General features: G+C 37.1%; 1 protein-coding gene across 23 annotated transcripts in view; it reads right to left on the bottom strand.

The window, feature by feature from the left end:
• MECOM (MDS1 and EVI1 complex locus) overlaps nucleotides 1-21,588 on the bottom strand; it is a 635,653-nt gene that overhangs the window by 22,250 nt on the left and 591,815 nt on the right. For 4 of the 23 annotated variants that reach the window (XM_069560594.1, XM_069560673.1, XM_069560703.1 and 1 more), the window contains 5 exons: nucleotides 19,087-19,234; nucleotides 17,653-17,809; nucleotides 12,017-13,373; nucleotides 9,271-9,358; nucleotides 3,782-3,808 (listed from right to left, as the gene is read on the bottom strand). In XM_069560594.1, the coding sequence (XP_069416695.1) occupies nucleotides 3,782-3,808; nucleotides 9,271-9,358; nucleotides 12,017-13,373; nucleotides 17,653-17,809; nucleotides 19,087-19,234 (1,777 nt within the window). The remainder of the gene's footprint in view (nucleotides 1-3,781; nucleotides 3,809-9,270; nucleotides 9,359-12,016; nucleotides 13,374-17,652; nucleotides 17,810-19,086; nucleotides 19,235-21,588) is intronic. The other 19 variants (XM_069560605.1, XM_069560683.1, XM_069560713.1 and 16 more) reach the window with 7 other exon arrangements.

Raw genomic sequence — 21,588 nt, 5'->3', positions numbered from 1 at the left:
TAAAAAAGAGTAGATACATGTATATGTATAACTGATTCACTTTGCTATATACCTGAAACCAACACAACATTGTAAATCAACTATACTCCAATAAATTAATTTAAAAAAGAATAAGTGACTTAGACATCTGCTAGTTGGGGTAGTTTAGCCATTCTGTGATCAACAATCAGTCCTACACCATATCTTGGGATTAAGATGAGCTTTATCTAGGGTATTGGTCAAAATCTCAACTTCCTCTAGCTATCTAGGCTGACTCACGTGATACTCCTTTTGGAAAAACATCATTTTGTAGATGTAGTAAGTTTTAACAGTCACTAAGGTCTGACTTGGTATTTCAAAAAATCAGGATGAATTGGGATAAATGAAACAATTTAGCTACAAATACTTTTTAATTATGAAAATAAAAATGAAGGGGACAACATGTACTACAATGAATAGGAAATCTGCTGAAAATAATAGGAAAAAAGGAGGCAAAAATCAGATCATATATTTTAGAAAGATATTGCCCTATATCCTATCAATGTCATCGACTAATCTCCAATCAGTAAAGGACAGTGTTTTTTTTTTTTCCTATAGAACAGTGATTTTTATTTACATATATTATAGTTGTTGATGGTATCTGCAGCCAGATGTCTGGAAAAGGAAGTTATTTCCCCCCCTTTCAGTCCCCAAGAGGCTATTAACTTTAAACTGACGCAAACTAGTATTTAGACACAATTCCCTAGCTTCTACCAAAAATGTAACTATCTCCCTTGTCAAATAGTTCCTTTTGTAAAAACATTTCAGCAGGCAAGATAACATCAACTGGGTCTGAAGCACTTAGCTTAACATTTTTTTATCTGGCAGCCAATAATTGATGACATAAAGAAGTTTCTCATTAAAACTATTAAAGTGACAATCTGATTATACAAAATGATATGTCCAATGGCACCATGAATTATGTGACCTAATGTTTCACAAATTAGATTACACATGGCTTTATCATAAAACAACTAACTTTTCATAAATAACTTATGATGGGAAAGTTTGTAGATTTGGTAGTTTTCTATATTTATTCACTTATCTTGAGAAATCTTAAAATCATGGCCATTTGGGGGAGAAATAAATATTCATATTTTATGGTTGTCTCATTCCATGTATCATATTCTGCAGTCATGATTATAAAATTATAGCTTTCAACCACTAAAATTTATAAAATTTAATATTTTAATATTTTCCACGAATATCCATTTTATAATAAAAATATAAATTACTGCTCGGCAACATCTATGATTCAAAGACTGGGAGTGTTTCCAAAGCATTGTCATAGCAGGTGCTATACCACTGCATTATCAGGAAAGGCATCTAACTTAAAATCCGAACTGTCTTTGAAAGTTGTAGCAGCACTGGCCATTTGTATAGGAGACAACACCTTATTCTTGAAGCGGCTAACAGCAAAGCTACCAGCAAGTAAAAGTTAACATTAGAAAGAATGAAGACAGTGCAGCATGATATTTAAGACAAACCCTTGCCAGGGAAGGCAGACCAAAAAACACTAGAAATAATAAGCCAGGATAACCAAAGAACAATGCTGCCTACTACACAACTTTGCCTAACAAGGAAGTCTCTGTCTCTTTGCTCTTACACTGTGGAAATAAGTGTAAACCTTAAAGGTTGATAGGATGAGGAAAATCCTTAAAAGTTGATAGGATGAGAAAAATCCACAATTCCTCACATATTCCACAGAAGAAATAAATGGAAGAATTTCTGGTAAAGGAAAACTAACATCAGATAGAGGAAACAGGTAAGTGCCAAAGTGTTCTAATTTAAAATAATTTATATTTAATGTTATGGTGACTAAGGATAAAGTAAACTGTATTCCAAGATTTCATCCATACTTTAAAATCAGTATAATTCTGAGTGAAAAGGAGAATAAAAGAGTAAAAATATATACACTTAGAGGAAATTTTGTAATACATGCTATTTATATATATTTTCATTGTCTCAAGGTTTATTTGGGAGTGAAACATAAATAAATAGTATTCCGTGTATCTTGAATAAAAAATAAAGCTGTCTCCTAGTGATGTCAACTTACTATATCTGGAAATATTAATTGACAGTTGAGGGGAAGGATAAATAGGGAGATTGGGGCTGACATACACACACTACTATATATAAAATAAATAATTAATAAGAACCTATTGTATAGCACAGGGAACTCTAAACACTCTGTAATGGCCTCTATGAGAAAATAATCTAGAAACAAAGAGTGGATATATATGTATGTATATCTGATTCACTATGCTGTACACCTGAAACTAACACAACACTATAACCAACTATATTCCAATAAAAACATTTTTAACAGTTTAAAAAAGAAAGTTGAATCTCCACACTGTTCTCCATAGTGGCTGTACTAGTTTGCATTCCCACCAACAGTGTATAATAGCCAGGACATGGAAACAACTTAGATGTCCATCAGCAGATGGATAAGAAAGCTGTGATACATATACACAATGGAGTATTACTCAGCCATTAAAAAGAATACATTTGAATCAGTTCTAATGAGATGGATGAAACTGGAGCCGATTATACAGAGTGAAGTAAGCCAGAAAGAAAAACACCAATACAGTATACTAACACATACACATGGAATTTAGAAAGATGGTAATGATAACCCTGTATGCAAGACAGTAAAAGAGACACAGATGTATAGAACAGACTTTTGGACTCTGTGGGAGAGGAATAGGGTGGGATGATCTGGGAGAATGGCACTGAAACATGTATACTATCATGTAAGAAACGAATCGCCAGTCTATGTGTGATACAGGATACAGGATGCTTGGGGCTGGTGCACGGGGATGATCCAGAGAGATGATATGGGGTGGGAGGTGGGAGGGGGGTTCAGGATTGGGAACTCAAGTACACCCGTGGCAGATTCATGTCAATGTATGGCAAAACCAATACAGTATTGTAAAGTAAAATAAAGTAAAAATAAAAATAAAATATAAAAAAGAAAAAGAAAGTTGAGGAAGCGGATTGTTGGTGTTGTTGAGTCACTAACTCATGTCTGACTCTTTGAGACACCATGGACTATAGCCCACCAGGTTCCTCTGTCCATGGGATTTCCCAGGTAGAAATATTTTGGAGTGGGTTGCCACTTCCTTCTCCAGGGGATCTTCCAGACTCAGGGATCAAACCCACGTCTCCTGCACTGGCAGGCAGATTTTATACTGCTGAGCCACCAGGAAACCTGAAGAAGTGGAACCCAATGCTAAAAGATATATTCTTTAGATAGTTAAAGATTTTTAAACATTTAGTCTTGTGAATCCACACAGCCAGAACCAAGTTCTGCCCTGGGTTATATGGATATGAATTACAATGTCAACTTGGGTCTACACATAAGTTCAGGTTTTATTCTTTTTTAAGGCTTTATCATAAGCATCTTTAACATGCTGGTACAGGCTCCCCCAAATAATTATTGTTTCCACTTAGTGATCCATCTTGAAATCCCTATTAACACACACTCCCAAGTACTTAGAAAGAGTTCTACATCAAGGTACAATTACTATGCAATGGGTTAGATTTAGAGAATAAACTTTCTATAAACAATTTATAGACACTAAATGTCCAACCCAAACTGAAAGTATCTTGCAGCTTGACAAAGATGAAAATCTATCTGCTAAAGCTCTATCATTTAAAGGAAAAGGGCTCAGAAATCTCTCTATGGCAATTTATAATATTAGTTGTTTTCCTTTTAATGCTACATTATTTTAGTCAAAAATATAAATAGAAAACTTACCCAAGTTCTCTGATCAGGCAGTTGGAACTGGGAGCAAAATTGAAACAAAAACAAAAAAATTACTTCTGTATAGGTATCTTTATTGCAATCTATCCTTTGAGAAATTAACATTTATACTAAGTAATTTTTGCTTATCATGTAACTATACCTTGAGTAAAAGCCTTGATAATGAATATTTTTATAACATGGAGTTTTTTCTATTTACCTCAATTAAATTTTAGAATCAAGGTTATAAACCAGAATGGTTTTTTTTCCCAAGAAAGCTAAATACTGCTTACTACCAAATCTTAGCAAAATAGATACTTCCTTTTCATTTGTTTCTACTGACTGCAAACCAAGATTCCTAAATTTTACTTTAATAACTAAAATGTAAGCAATTTCCTACAAAAAAATATCTAGTCTCTTATATTTTTACAGCATTAATGACAAAGAAAATAAATACTCACTCAAATGTGAATCACTGAGTAACAAAAAGGTAGTGTACTTGGAAATAAACTGGTTTCTATTAGCATGGGACCATCAGCAGTTTGAACTCTGAAGAATAGCAATGAAAAGAACTACAAATGTCTAGTTATTTGTGACCATTTATGACAAGACTCACTGGTGAAAATGTCAGTGAATTACTGTGTTGCCCAAAAAGTTCAATTGGGTTTTTCTGTAAGATCTTATTGAAAAATCTGAATGAACTTTTTGGTTAACCCAACAGAAGCTATACCAGGTAACACAAATGTTATATCTTTAAAAATATCATTTGCTTGTTTAAAGGGGATATATCTTGCTTTCTTAGGTTACAGTATCTTTAATAAGGAATATACACAGTTTTTAAGGGTGAAAGATTTACCACAGAAGAAATCTAACACAAGAAACACTTGTTGAAAGCAAAAGAAAGACGGAAGGCGAAAGACGAAGGGCAAAAGTCTCACGTGATTTTCACATCAACATACACATGAAAACTTGGGAAAAGACCTTAGTCTTTTTCCCAGTTCTTTGGAATACTGTAACAAGTAGACACTTTAACTGAAGAAAGTGAAGACACTTTAAAATGAAGAAAATAAAAAAAGAATGAATAAAGCACAGAAATGGAAGTAAAATAGATTTTCCATGGTAGATTAACACAAAGCCAAACATCTGAAATTGAAATATATAAATAACTAAAAATAACGTTTAAAGTATAGGAAAATCAAACAAAGGTATAATTTATAGCCAGTTTTGTACTAGTATAATTGCCAAGTGATTTTTATGGCAATTCAAATGAGCTGTCAATGTGAATGCAAAGTACCCAAAATGCAAAGTACCCAATGAAATGGACATTCCAAAGATCACAGGGTAATATCATTTCCTCCATCTCACCTCCTGTGGCTGTCATCTTCTTTCCAAAATTATAATCTAAGGTTCCAAATGTAATTTTCAAACACATAGGCAGGGAGAAACCCTATACTACTTATTTCAGCCTTATGTTAAACTAACTTATTTATAAGAGAAAAATAGAAAGTGAAATAGTGCTCTAGTGGCCTGACAGAGCAAACATACTTCTCTAAGAACTGAACGGAGAGGAATTTAAACCCTGAGAATGATAAAGCCTGTATTTATCTTTTGATTCTGATGTATATGTTCCCATATGTTTTCTGTATTTTTGTCAAGGATTTTAAAAATACATATTTTCTTCTAAAAGGCAGTAAAATGGCCTAATAATTTATTTCCAATAAAATTTAATAAATATCCAACTTATTTGTATAAGTGAAAATCAAAGCGTTAGTCGCTCAGTCTTGTCCGACTCTTTGTGACCCCATGAACTATAGCCTGCCAGGCTCCTCTGTGCTTGGGATTCTCCAGGCAAGAATACTGAAGTGTATTACCATTCCCTTCTCCTGGGGATCTTCCAACCCAGGGATCAAACACTGGTCTTCTGCATTGCAGGCAGATTCTTCACCATCTGAGTGAAGTGTCAACTTTCATTGATTAGTAACTATGTACAGGGGGGGCAGGCAGGGAGCGGGGGGGTGGGTGGGGCAGAATACAGAGACATACAAAAATTGTAAAATTTTTACCATCAGAGAATACCACTACAAAGCATTTACATATCTATTTATAGGTTTTCCCTAAAGCATGGAAAACACATGCTCTCCTTCTAATTATTATAACAATCCTAAGAACTAGATAGAGGTGGATAACCCTGAGATAAATAACACTATTCTTATTCTGAAGACGAGGATATAGAAGCCTCAGAGGGACCATGTGATTTGCTCCAAAATACTTTAAATGAAAAATGAAATTGTGAATGGTCTTAACCAAGCACTTATCTACCTACAAAACGATGGCAAGCCCTGGGTGCAGAGGAGGCAAATCCTTTCATTTTGGTGGAATGCTCTGGTGTCCAGCAAGGCAGCACCAAGAACACAGCAAGCATCCTTTCAGGCATTTCTAGATACTGATGTATCTCCACCAAAGAAACTGGGCTCAGGAGATGGCAGGAGGGTGTTCTACTGATACTTCTTCATAGTCAAAACAGAATATTTCTGCATCCAATAATAAAAGAGAGCTTTTCCACCTCTAGATCCTTCCATATGCCAAGCACAGTGCTAAACATGTCATGTATGTGAGCACTGATCGTTTCCGCTGCCCCTAGTAAGGCTGGAAGGGGTAAACGCATTACACTGACAGAGAAGGCTCGGAGAGATGAACTACATACCTCAAAATCAAAGCATTTCTGCTAATAAGTAGTAAAGCCTGTTCTAAAGCAGTTATTTCTGGCCCCAAATCCTAGGCAGTTTCTCTTTGTTTTCATTTGTTTGTTTATTTGTTTGTAGGAAGGTGGATCTTGAGGCTGTGATGGAATTGATACAGTACTAGAAAGAACAAAAAAAGTTCTGCCGAAACTTCAGAACATATGAGGCAGATTTTCTGAAAGAGCAGACCTCGTCTGTGTGCTCAATCGTGTCCAACTCTTTGCGACCCCACAGAAGGTAGCCCACAAGGCTCCTCTGTCCATGGGATACTGGAGTGGGTTTCCATTTCCTACTCCAGGGGATGTTCCCAACCCAGGGATCGAACCTGAGTCTCCTTTGTCTCCTGCATTGCAGGTGGATCTGTTGAGCCACAGGGAAGCCTAAAGTCTGAAAGGACAGACTGCTCTGAAGGCTTGATGAAAATTGAGGGACCTGAACATCTCTCAGGTGACACTCTTTATGCCCTCTGTATCTCAGTGACATTCAGCCATTACACACAAAAACAGCCACAATGGTTATCAAAATAATGAAATATTTCTGTCATCGTTGATAAATAACCTTTGCCCAGCTACCCTGAACGTCCTCCTGCTGCCCAGGTCTCCTCCCAAAAGACCCTTCAGACAGCCCACCAGCCAGCAACCAAAGCATGAACAGTTGGCCAGCAAGGGCTTCTGGGACCCAGCTCCCCAATGGCAGGAGCCTATTCTGATTGATCAGTATTCATGACATATGATGTATTAAATATTTTACTGATCACTATTGGGTACTGTTCTTACAGCAACATGCAGCAATAGTTAGTTTCATGTAACAAGACACGACATTCTGGTGTGGGAAGGACACCCTCTGCCACTGTGCTCCCATAGGTATATTTTCAGTGATCTGAGCGGGTGATTGCTATACTCCCAAGCTCTATACATATGCCTCATCTTTTGCTATCCTTCAGTAATATTGAGAATATTAAAACATAGCAGATTTTCTATCATTTGATTTAAAATATGCATATACTACATTTATAACAGCTACACGCACATGTAAAGATGTTAGTAGACAAAACTCCCCATTTTCTGAATCAGTAAATTTGCTTTAGCTAGCTAGAAACCTTTGAATTTCAGAGAAGATAGGGACCTTACACCCACTCCTTCATCTAATAAGTAAGGAAACTAAAAGCCAGGTCGACTGAGTCATTCAAAGACACTGAATCCTGGCTTTTTTATTTCCTCCCTTGAACTACATACCCACAGCACTTGATTCTAAAATGATTAGTTACTAGATTTTAAAGATAACTAGAATATAAAATAGATTGATTTATTGTAATTAAAACTAATTAAATGTGATATAATTTAATTATAGTTATAAGGATAACTATAATATCCTTATAAGCATTTAATTAGAAAGTTATCAAGAGAGATATACTTTTTGTACAATATCTGACACAAAAATGCATTTTATGCTCAGGTTTATTAGCCCACGAGACCAACAAGTGCAATTCAGATCAGTCTAAATGTGGAAAATAAGTACCTGATAACATTTGCTGTTTTAGAACTTGCTTTTCCAAGAAAATAATTTAAGAAATTCCTTAGTTTTCTACACAAAATGAATACTAACTGGAATATTTCTAACTCTTTTCATATTAAATCATATATTGTTTCAGGTTAAAACAGAGAGAATTTTTGAGCAGTGACAGGTCTCTCCACTCAACCCAGAATATGGTATTTCAGCTCTCACACTTTATTGTCCAGAATTTGGGAAAGTGTTTTTAAAAATGTAGAAAGAAGCAGTAGCAGAGAGGGTGATGGTGAGGGGTGGAGGAGGAGTCATATTCCAAGATGATTAAATTTAATTGTTTCATAGCTTTCTGTACGATAGATTGCATAGAATTTTCCACCAATTTTATCAGAGAAGTATAAGTTCTGGTGTGACTATATTGGAACAGCACAAATCAGTTAACTCTGTTGTCGAACATTTTCATAAAAGTATTGCTTACTGTCTATAAGGAGCTTGTATCCTTAGTAATTAGTAAATTAAAAATATATATATCATTAACCAGATTCGAGATGCTTATATATTCCTTCTTTCAATATAATTCTCCACACTTTAATTGATATGTATACTAGTTTTTTAAAAATGACCAAAAATGTGGGGACATAAAGATGAACCAATTAGATAGCACTGCTCTGTATTTTCTTTACAGTGAGAAATTATACATATTTTGATAAATGGACACAACTCCATCCAGCAAATAGCTCTGTGTATTGTGGTGAATTCTTGTGCAATTACAGAACTTTGCTGGAATGCCCAGTGGTCTCTAGATAAATTCCTTCACCCTCTATGGTAACAACTTGTCAGGTAGACTCATTTCCTGTTTTTATCTAAGCACTAAAAGAACACGGATGACCTTCATGAGTTTGGGACAAATTGCACAGTGATCTATTTCTTACAATCACAAATTTTTAAACATGAAAGACAACTTCAATATTTAATTTCTTAACTGAATTTTGCTCACTCCAAAATACACTTTAGCTCAGGTAAGTACTTAATAGAGAATAACTTAACACTGCAACCACGTTATTTTTACATATATATATTGACTACTTTTTCTTTAAAAAGTTTGGATTTTAATTCTGCTAGAATTTCCTGTGTTCTTCCACATCAGCGTCATAGGAAATCCTAATGTTCTCAAGATTTCTTTCATTTCATTGCACCTGCTTTTCAGGATCAACAAGTTAGTTTACAAGCTTGAAGTCTCAAATTCAAAATACTTACTTGTGGGTGAAATAAGAATCCTGGAGAAGGCCTCAAGTATTTCTCTTTTAAAGCTTCAAGTGGGTCAGTTAGTTTTCTTTTCTCTACTCTGAAAGGTTAAAATTAGATTTTGGAGAAGAATCAGTCTCACAGATCAATCCCTGCATAATCGCTGACATTTAAAACAGCTAACAATAAAGCAAATGGTAGGTTGCCGGGAAGCACACTAATAAAAATATAAAGACATCTGTTTCAGTTCTTGAAGAATACTCGTGGCACTTCTAGGTGCTCAAAGAAAGAAGGTCCTTTTTAAAATGGAAAAATCCTATTCAATGAGTAGTAATACTAATAATAATGAGAAGGAAATGTTAAAAACGAAGTCATGAAATCGGAGGCATCGCTCACAAGTTTGTACCTTTCCACTGCAAATGTAGACAAAAATGCTGGCTGATTTCAAAAGCAGGTGAAGAAGGTTCACGTTGAAAATTAAAGTCATTTTCTATCAATAAGGCGCTCCCACAAATCATCATTCTATTTCTTTTACATTTATGAATGCCAGCAGGAGAGTTTCTAAGCCTACTACACACCCTGCTAGCTGCTGCTGCTGATAAACAGGGTAGGTGAAAGAGGGGTGGTAGGAAGAGGATAAGGAACTTTTTGAAGATAAAGAAAGACTTTATCAAACTTATCTATACAGTGCTTCTTCTTTAGAAATGTTTGCCATTCTATTTTCTATTAAGTATATAGGAAAAGACATTGTGGATTGAATTAATTTCTTTCACCAACTGTTGGTGATTTCGTTTTAAAAAAATATTCAATAAGTATACTTTTAAAATAGTTTCAAACTGAATAGAAGCAGCTTCTGTGCTAAGTCGCTTCAGTTGTGTCCAACTCTTTGCAACCCTATGGACTGCAGCCTGCCAGGCTCCTCTGTCCCTGGGATTCTCCAGACAGGAATAATGGAGTGGGTTGCTGCGCCCTCCTTCAAGGAATCCTCCTGACTCAGGGATGAAACCTGGGTCACCTGCACCTCCTGCATTGGCAGGTGGGTTCTTTACCACTAGTGCCACCTGGGAAGCCTAGAAGCCGCTTCGACTTCTTGAAATTGCATATATGCTATGTTTTACATATACTCTTTCACTTATTGAAATCAGTGCCCTTATACCCATTTTATGGATGAAGAAAACTTTAAGACATGAGAAAGCTGAGATTTCAACCCAGGTCTTACACTAAAACTGGGTTTAGGTCTTTTATGAGTTTGATGAAATGAGATGCCTAAAGCCTCAGTTGAAACTGTTGTACCAGAGAGAAGACTGATATTAGAGGAAGCAGGTGGAAGGCTGGGAGATGACGGAGAAGAGTGGAAGGGGTATGTGGATGAACTGGAAGTTCATTGCCATTGGGAGGGTCTAAAAAAGAAAGCTTGAGAAATTATCTTCACAAAGGGCTGAGACATATCACGGAGTTAGAAATACAACCTTACTGCCCATGTGTAATATATAAGCTACACACAAAACATGGAAGATCTGGTTTTTCCCCCCTTCTTTTTCTTTCTCTGTAAAAGAACTGCCACATAAAAGAAAATACAATCATTGGTTGGACGGGGGGCGGGGGGGTGGTGGGTGGGGGGGTGAGGGGAGTGCCCAAGCCTGGTAATGATGGCTTTGAGACATTTTTGTCTTGTCCTTTTCTATGCCCCTTGTCGTGTTCAAGTAGGGGCAGTCCTTAATGAACTGGTAATGTTTCTTGGTTAATGTACGTAATGAAGGTAGAAAAAGAGCTTGAAGTGAAAAGACTTTGCAGCTCTGGTACCTACCAAGTTATAGGTGCTCAAAAAAATATTGTGAATGAAGAAATTGAACAAAACTGTCTCCTGATTTAAAAAAAAAATTAGGCAGAAATATCAAATACTGCCAGCTTAAATAAGTCCAATAAAAAATTGTCTACATTTTCCATTAACTCTTAATGATGTTCATGATTTGAATGAGAAAATAAATGTGAAAATGCTCAGTAATATTTAAAATACATCACAAGCACTGTTATTGTTGTTTGTACACTTTGAAGAAAACTAGTATTTAAAAACTGAATCATTCTGAATGGTCCAGTGTTAACTGAGAACTGGACCTAAGAGGCTTTTTAGCAAGCATATATTTCCCTGCCCTAAAAAATTTTGGATGCAAAGGAAATTGAATAATGCAGGCATTAAACAGAGATGTGTTTTTAAGCCGATCATTCACATCATTTACAAAGCATTTTTGTGATCAATATTTGATTTACAGGGGGCTTCTAAGAGATTTACTTAGAAACAAAATAGGACCAGCACTTATTAAGGTTTGTGTTGGTAGCTTAATAAAGAATAAACTCTCACTCTGTCCCATTTCATTCCAAATAATCTGACCCATTTAAGTACCCACACATATTTGCATTAATCCTTCAGGAGCCTCATTCTTCCGCCACTTGACAACTTGCTTTAAATATGGCTTTCCCATATTTTCCACTTAAAAAAAAAGTGTTTAAAAATAAATTTATTGTCAAGGGAAAGAACTCCATGGGTCTATTCCAAAACCCCAAATTCGGAGACATCCAAAAATAAGTCCAAACCTAATGAGTTGACTTTCTGAATAAAAAATGAATTCACCAGATCAAACAACTTTACTCTGTTTTATAACAACAATAAAAACTGGTTTGTTAAAAGCCATAACTTTAGAGTCTAAAAACTACCTTTTGTTTGTCCGTCCACACTTAGCGGTCTCCCAACCTCCCTTACCTGTAAATAGGGTCCATAAAGAAAGGAGTGGGTCTAGCATGCTGTAAGGAACCATCCGACGCTGGTCTTGGTTCAACGTTGCCTCCTTTCTTCTCCCCAAACACGTGGTTTTTACGAGGCTCCGTCAGCTTGGTCCCACTGGCTCTACTTCTACTGCCCATACTTAGATCCAGGGGCTGGTCTTGGCTTGCAGCCGGGGTCGCTGAAGGCTTGGCAGGTACTGGGGTTAAGGGCTTCTCGTCCTTGCGTTTAGTGGTGAGATCAAAGGGAGACTCAGAGCTTCCCTTCTGCAGTTTCTTTACTTCACTTGGTGATTGGGGTTCCATTTTCAAAGGTAACGATCTCAAGTCTCTATCAGGAAATGGGTACATTGATTGAGAGAATGCTGGAAAAAATGGGAGGGGAAACATGGAAGGGTAAGGTAAAGCTCCAACTTTTTTGTCTTGCAGCCCCACCAGTCCTGTTGAACCAAAGTATTTTTCAGCAATAGAAGCAATAGCCTTTATAGAATCATTCACAGCTCCTGACACCGCAGTCTGCTCCTCTAAAGATGGTGAGAAAATGGAATGATTGCTGTATTCTTTCTTATTATGTATTGAAGCCAGATTCTGAAGAGGGCTTACTTTGTCTTTGAACATTTTACCATTTTCTTTAAATTTCTCTTTATCACTTTCAATGTCACTTTCCAGATCAGAGCCCGAGGTTGTTTCCAGGTCACTGCCACTTGGCGTACTGACATCATCAAGGTCACTACTCTCTGACTGGTCACTGATTTTCTCAAGGGGCCTCTCTTCAGAGGACCTCTCGGGCTGGAGCTCCACTGGCTTATTGTCCCCTACAGGTGGGTGTTTAGATAGTGCCTTCAAAATATCCTGTGTAGCTGGCAGTATCTGAGGATGTGTCATGAGGGGACTTTGACTTTTGTTTGTCTGTTCAGTACTTGACAGTCCTTTAACAGGAGAACTAGCAGGTATCAAAGGAGGCCTGTGGTACAAGCCGGAAGGAAATAGACCAGGGAAGCTAAAAGAAAATCCAGGAGCTGTTGGAAAGGTAAGACCAGCAGGATGCCTATTGGCGCCAAAATAGTCAGCAAGGCCCGGGTTGGCATGACTCATATTAACCATGGACGTTTTATCCATAGCTGGGGTTCCAGGAAGTGAAATGCCTTGGCCAAAAAATCCACCTGCCGCAAAATGGTTCTTGCCCTCACAAAACCTCCTGTGTTTATTTAAGGAAGACGTAGTGCTGAACATTTGTCCACAGTCTTTGCACTTGATTTGGGTTCTGCAATCAGCATGCATGCGCTTATGACGACAAAGGTTTGAAAACTGAGTATAGGATTTATGGCAGACCTCACCTGTGTGCAAACAACAAAAAAGAATCTCAGGCTTTATGGCAATTGCTTCTGAATTTAGCAAGTATTACAAGTGGTTTACCCCAAATTTCAATTAGGAAGCCAGGAAAAGACATTGGAGGCACCAAAGTGGTGCTCCAAACACAGAAAACCCCATTTCACTAGATTCCAAAGCAAGGCATCCAACCTGACAAATGTCTTGAGACAGCACAAATATTTCATATAAATAGATATAAATATTTGTCACCCCCACTACATCATATTTTGCATCATATTTGTGTATTCAAATATTTATTAAAAAGTCAAATTCCAGCATGCACTGATTTCCCAACCCAATGACGACACCAGCAGAATCTTTACAACGTAAATTCTTAAGATCTGCTAAACATGAAACAGAACAGGAATCCCTTTAAAATTTTAGACCATTTATAGATTTCTATATTGTAAGCACCAACACAAAAGAAAACAGCCTTCCCCTCCCCCAGAAACTTCACTTTATTCCCTCTTCCCTCGGGGAAAAAGCCTGTGACTGCTCTACCATTATTTAATTTGTATTATATCATATGCTCTCATCATTCACACATCAAAGCCACACAACAATGCACATTGTGTATTCTGAGGCATTTTTAACAATCATTTTCATGATTTGAGAAAGACTGACATAATTTACAATGGCGCTATTTTAAGCCTGCAAAGGAAACTAAATTGAATGTGGCCCATCCTGCATTGCTGGTTCCCATGAACTATGAGCACGTCCTCCGACTTCCCCTCACACCAGTGGTTGTGCTAACCTTCCTGCATTTATGAAACCCCGTCCTTGGGAAACATGTCCACTTGTTGTCATATCTTCACGGGTTATCTTGGGGCTTGACTTGTATGCGGTACTGCCAGCTATGGCAAGCAGGGGAGAGTGCATAGAATGCTCGAATCCAATCAGGGTACAGTAGTGGGTGCGGCTGGAAAAAACCCTCTTCCCCCAGAATTTGCCAAAAAAGTAGAACATCTTCTTCCTCATATATGTCTGAACAGATCTAAATATATTTTAAGACCAAACTCCTTGACCCTTAATAGCTCCTTTGCTTTGTAGGAATCCCACTCACTCCACAGTCCGGCAAGATTATAGTATCCATTTCCCAAGCATCACGTTTTTACGTTAGTTTACTAAAGATGAGTCCCCTTTACGTGTGAGCTTACTTTCATGCTTCTGTTCACATTAATCCATGCAGAAACATGATATGTCTTGTTAATAATTGTTGAAACAAATATAAGAAATCAAATTGAAGATAAAATGCAACATTTATTTCTTTCATGTGATGACTGCCTTTAAACTCCTAAGTCAAAATAATAACAACTAAAAAAAAAAAAATCAAAGAAGATTTTATGAACCTTCAGTCATGCAAAATTCATCCGGAACTTCGGTTATCCCCCACACCACCAAACAGGAAGTACCAAGTGATTCCATATCTATTTCTTTTACTACTAACAATTAAAATGCATTGCTACACATATAAATTGTGCTTAGTAACATTACAGGAGCTTTCAGCTGTGGGATGATTCATGACACTGTAGAGACTAAAACATGCATTTTAACGGGAAGAGAAAACGTGAGTTATTTCTTTTCAAGTCATTCTACTGGAATATTCAACAGAGTCTGCTTTAAAAAGATATACTAGTTAACCATATACAATAAATACACATACTATTTAAATTCTTTGATATAATAATTAAAACCATATGAACTAGAGAGTAGAAACATGAGACTTTCACTAGTTATACTAATTCAGCTATGAGAAATAACAAGAAATAGTAAACAAAATGTTGATGGAATTCTAAACGTGCACTCATTACGAAAGTGACACCCCTCCTCTGGGCCATTAAAAGTCATTGAGAAGACATCCTGACGGGTGTTCAAACAAGGTGTAAGGTTTTGAAAGGTTTGTAATATTTTGGCAAAGAAATATTGCTCTCTACACTTCTTTCTAACAGTGAGAGAGGTTTCAGAAAATCAAGAGTTCCTCTATACGGGAGTAAAAAAAGGTGCATCTGACTTTCCTGGTTGGAGGCTCTATCACACTGACAGTATTTCTATCAGGTCTCCAGAACTTAGAATCTGGGATGTCTCCATCAGCAGAGGCTTTGTTTTTCTCACTTGAAGGCCAAGCCTGGCCCACCACAAACCACCAAGCCTGCAGGTAAGGGGCTCGACTGATGCTGAAGTCTATGCTGTACTGTAATTTTCTCAGTAATAAGGAATTAGCCAGCAGTTAACATTGCATTTTTCTACTTATTAAACAAATTAAGAGGTATTTTGAATATATTCAGCCTATTAGAGCATGTGGTTTCTATTTGGGAAGGCTGGAGGTTTCTGTAAAGGCAGTGAGTAATTACCTTAGCGCTGGTGACTCTGGGCTCAAGCTTGGCGGTACACTGTAATAAGAGACAGTTGCCATAAACACACCAGTGGGGGTAAAGCGTGGTGTGTGGCCTTCTGGTGAGAAACAGATATCAACTCTAGGTGAACCTCCTCCACTCCAAAGTCTCCACACCAACTCCTCTTTTGTTCTGAAATTACATGGCTATTATTCATAATTACCCCATGGTCCTCTGTCAGATTTTATATTTGAAGAATGCCATCTGCTATTTAAATTTACCAATAATTACTGAAAATACAGTCATGGGAAATAGGTCTGCACAATCTGATTGGGAAAGGATACCCTATCGTGTTTTAAAGTGAAACACTTGACTTCAACACAATTAAAATTCCATATCCCAGGATCTTAGATGATAGGAATTTCTATTTTTTGACTTTTAAATAGTAGTGAAAGCATTAAATAGGTGATGATAATTCATGTGATCAATTCCTCTCTATTTCCCACCAAAACATAAATGTATCAAAATGTATTTCTGAAAAGTCAGAAATAAATGAATTATGTATGCCTGCAGTACTTGTAAGTACATTTTTAGGGCATTACGACCTAGAGTCAGGAATGTCTTTTTGAGACAAGAAGTCTAAAATTTCCATTGTATATTTTATTTCCCATGACTTTCAACAGAGCTTCCTCAAGAGAGAATAGAGCACCCTTTTGTTTCTCTGCTAGTCCTTTTCAATCCACCCAGGGAACAGAAGAACATATGAGCAAAACGGGATGCTAGCATAAGCTGGAAAGGGAAAGGAAAGCTCTCATGGGGCTTGGAAACACAAAAGAGAGCTGTGCAAAGGTAAAAAGGAGGCATGTTAGTCTCTGGCATCTCCATGTTGGCACTGAAAACTAGGGTTTTTTTCCATCAGGTCCTGTAGTAGTGTCTCATATACCTACTACAAACCATCAAGTAGCTGTCAGAAAAACTGTTTTGCAAGGATTCCCAAGTCAGAGGATTTGCCAACTCCTGAGTATGCTTCATCCAGTTCTGTGCTTATCTGGATCCAAAATCTGTGTTGAAGTTTGTAACAGCTCAGTGAGTCACTGTGTTTCTATGCCCCGCTGAGCCATGGAGAAGCCCAGAGTTGTTGCCCAGATGGACTGAGAACAACTGATTTTCCATATGAAACATTTCAGCACAATACAGAGAACAGGGGCGGGTGGACAAGAGAAGAAGCAAAAGAGGGCTGAGGTGGACCTGTCCCGAAGCCCTTGGTTATAGGGATATTCTAGGTAGGTGGTCAGATTGAATGGCCCCTGAAAATACACTGTCTGTAAATTTGCTTGAGTGCATGGGGTTAGAGACGCAGCATGTCTAGCATCAAAGTAAAAGTGTTCTGCTTTTCAAGTAACTGAGAACTACTGATCTGCATCCTATGATCAACAACAAAGGGTAGATTAAAGGGTCCTTTATTCCCCCTACCCCCCGCTCCACACACACAGCCCTAAACCTACTTGCCAAGTGAGGTTCTTCTAGCTCTTTCTGACCAAGAACAGGTTTTTCTCACTTCATTTTGTCTAGTGTATCTGTGATTTGCTGTTTTACAAACCACACACATTTCCAATACGACAAATCTCACAACCTGGGGGGCTTCCTTCACATTATTTAACAATGTGTCTTTTCTCTACCTGTTACTGATTCCCATCTACAAGAAAACAACCCAGGGATCATAGGCAAAATACCATAGATCTGGTTATAAAAGATTTTCTCATCATAGAAAATAGCCTGACTGGATGAGACCGTAAATTGCTAATGCAGAGGCCCCCTCATTCAGGGCCATGCAGGGCTCACTCTCCTGGTCACAGAGCTTTTCGGATGAGAGACAGATGCAGGAAAGGGGGCTGGAGTGTTGAAAACTTACAGATAAAGGGCTTCACACTGCTGTGGATGTGCTTGTGTTGTTTGAGGCCCGACGAAGTGGCAAACGTTTTGCCACACTCGGGGCACGCGTGGGCCCGGGCACCAACATGCTGAGAGCGGATGTGCCGCTGAAGGTTGCTAGGGTCCGTGAAAACCTGCTAGGAAATGAGTACTGATTAATCAAGAAACTTAATCCTAGGACACAAGAAAGAAGACCAGGAATGACTCAAGAAGGGATTGTGTGTGTCTGTTTAGTTTTTGTTGGTTTTCCCCAAAGACCAAAAGAAGGTCATATTTCCAAAGTGTGAGCCTCTCGAGGGTCAGGACTGTAAATTATTCAGCTCTGTAGACTTAGCACAAGTATCCATTAGTATCAGTTGAACAAAATAATTAATGACATTATTAAAGCATACTCAAGGTCTTCTTAATCCTATTTAGAGTGAATGGAATTGAATAGTAAAATACAAACCATGATATTATTTAAAATGGTGTACTATTTCCATCCTTTAAACAAAGATGTACAAAATTGGATGGATTTTGCCTAAAGTATCCCAAACCTACTTGAGGAGTTCCCTTAGGAGTTAAATTCTAACACTGTGTTTTATTAAGTAACCATTAAACTAAAATGGTTCTTTTGGACATTGTACTAAAAAACAAACAAACAAACAAACAAAAAAAGGGAAAACAAAAAGCTACCCACACATCTGGAAGCAAAATACGTCTAAAGATAATGTCAAATGTCACAATTTCCACATAAGAAAAGATATTCAAATATCATGAAAAATTTTTGAAGAAAGAAATCAATTTCCATGACACTAGGACATCTTTTAGTTAATTGAGGAACGTGAAAATTTAACGATGTGAATTGCTGTTTCCATAGTTAAGAGTAATGGTCAAGGGGAAGTGCTTTCAATTCGCTCTTATATTGTTCAGCCCAGGTCACTAAGGAACTCCACTTTTAATTAGAACCAAGTCATAACTTATAGTGGGGACTTGGGTGGAAAAATCTGCAAGTATAGGAGTCTCCCATTCTTTCTGACTAGGCATTCAGAAACTGTACGTAACTTCCTCACAAATTGCTATTAGAAGAAATCAGTAATGTGCATTGGATAAAATTTTCATTCTCCGTAAAGCTATAAAACAACCCCACTCTGGAAAGCCAGTAGCGGAACCAGGAATTTACCAAGGATGTCTGACACCTAGTTTTGGAACTCACCATTAAGCCTTACTTCCTCCCTTACAAAAATAAAAGGGTACCCACTAAGTGTTTTTGTACACTGTACTAATGCCTTGTAGCATACAACACTCAGTCTCTTTTCTCAAGATATTTATAGCTTCCCTTCTCACGGCTTGCTTTTACATATCGCAGCAAATGATGGATTAGGAGAGAGCAGGACGACAGAGAGAGGCCAAGCAGTCTGCAAGTTCACTGTACCTTGGCGCAGTTCTCACATTCATAGTGCTTTCCACTGTCATGTGACATCTGGTGGCGAATTAAATTGGACTTCCAGTTAAACGCCTTGGGACACTGATCGCACTTGTATTCCCTCTCTTCAGTATGTGACAACATGTGTTTCTCCAAGCTGTTAAGAGAACAATTGATTTAACAGGACATGGTGACTAAGAACACATTAATAAATAGAAAGTCATTTTCTTACTAACCCAACTGGCAATTAAAGAAAGAAGAGGGAAAAGAGTCGAGGCAGGGAAGAAACAGAGGAAACAGGCTTGCAACAGACAAAAGTACATCTTATATTCCTTGGACTGTGCCTCTCAGCAATTCAGAGAAGTGCCCCTGTTGTTAAAAAAATAAATCTGATTCAGCTAGCAGGGATTAGGTGCCAATTTAGGGGCATGATAAACAACTAGCTGTTTGTCCAGTTCTGGATTCATTACACAATTCTAACTGCAACACATACTGCTGTTACCCACTTAATTCAAACACAAACATTCAAACTGAAAACGTTAAGAGATTGCTTAAGAATATGCAGGAAACTATCCTATCTAATGTATACAACTCTTACATTGACAAAGGCACTTTTATTCCTACCTATATTACTAATGGGAAAGTAGACTGTAAGTGAACTATTCAACAAGCCACTTCTTAATACAACCAATATAATAGATGGTCGCTTACAGACCGATGAATAAATATACAAGTGCATAGATAAGGTTGGATGGCATCTTTGATGAAATGGACATGAACTTGGGCAAACTGCGGGAGATGGTGAAGGACAGGGAGGCCTGGCGTGCTACAGTTCATGGGGTGACAAAGAGTGGAACACAACTGGGCGACTGAACAACAATATAAAAGCAGATATAGACACTGATGGAAATATTACCTAGAGAGAATATATATGCACATATCTTATAACCTAAGGTCATATATATATATATACAGCCTATGAAATAGGGAAGAAAGAAAAGTATATCATACTGTAAGCTGATGCACTTGTAAAGTCTCTCCAAAGAAAACCAGGGTTAGAATTTTCTCACAAGTATAGCGTCTCTGTTTTAAAACTTAAAATATTTTACCTTCTCAAATGTTCCCCTGTCTCACTAAAATTTGAATACAAAATCTGCATGAATATAATGAAAATTAAATATTATAGATAATGGGTTACTGTGATATTCAGAAGATACTGGCAACATTTTTGTTAATTAAATACACACATATAACACATTTGGGATATTATTCCCAAATAAGGTAATCAGAACTCCTTAGAGAAATGTCCCTTTTCAAACTTGATGCATGAAATACGCAAGATGGGCTTCAACATCTTGTCAAGGAAAAAAGCAAGAAAGTTATAGATCATGGCAAAAAAAAAAAAAAAAACCTAGGTTGCCAATCTAAAGAGACACCTGTTGCCTAAAGATGGGGAAATTTAAGCATCACTAAGAATAATGATCTCATCTTTTAATGATAATAATACTTAAAAACACAAAAATGAAACTTTACCAGTTACCCTGGGAAGATGCTGAGAAGCCAAATCATTGCTCTGAAAACTAGTAAGTAAAGGGGAAAACTCATGCATATATCTCAGCTTTCCTATCTGAACTATACTTCAGGGGGAGCAACTAATCAAGGAGGGGGAGCTTCTCTGCATAGAGTTAATCCAGACAGTAAATACTGAAACAACAGGGGAATTAGAACACATTCATTTTGCAGCACCTAAAGAATTAATTAATCTAGGCAATCCATTATATGCCTCCTAATGGAAATAAATGATAGTACCAATGAGGTATTCTTCCTAAAACACTGAGCCTAAATCTGATCATAGCTTGGGATGTAACTATGAGTATACAGGAAATAGAGGGGATGGATAAAGATGACCAAAAAATACCAAGGGGATATAACTAGTAAAATACAGCCAGGAGGAAATGCTACAGGAAAAAACACTCAATTTCTTCTATATATAAACTATAATGAGAAAGAGGGACTTACTGACTTTGACTGGGGAAACCTTTAAATTAAGAAATAAGAGAGGCACAAACCAATTGCAGTGATGGACCTTATTTTGATCTTAATGTAAGCAAAACAAACTCTAAAAATAATAAAATAACTGGGGGAATTTGATCACTGAATATTTGATAGAAATAAGGAACCATTATTTTTAAAGTGAACTTATGTGTTACATATTTTCCACAGACACACACTGAGCTATTTATAAAGAAAATGACATAATGTCCAGGATTTGTTTCAATAAACCAAAATGAGTATAGCTGAGATAAGACTGGTTTTGTGTGACAATTATTGAACCTGAGTATACTACCATCCTCTCCAGTTTTGTGGGTATTTGAAAACTTTCATAATAAAAAGGTATTTAAAAAAAAAACGTTTCATGATGCAAGCACTGTTTCTTCCCCATGTTTTATTTTTCTGTGAGATGAACACTCTAGGTTTGAGAATCACCACTTCTGTATGCCTAGAATATTT

Source organism: Ovis canadensis, chromosome 1 (assembly GCF_042477335.2).
Source record: "Ovis canadensis isolate MfBH-ARS-UI-01 breed Bighorn chromosome 1, ARS-UI_OviCan_v2, whole genome shotgun sequence".
NCBI lineage: Eukaryota > Metazoa > Chordata > Mammalia > Artiodactyla > Bovidae > Ovis > Ovis canadensis.
This window is presented reverse-complemented; position numbering and strand designations above follow the sequence as displayed.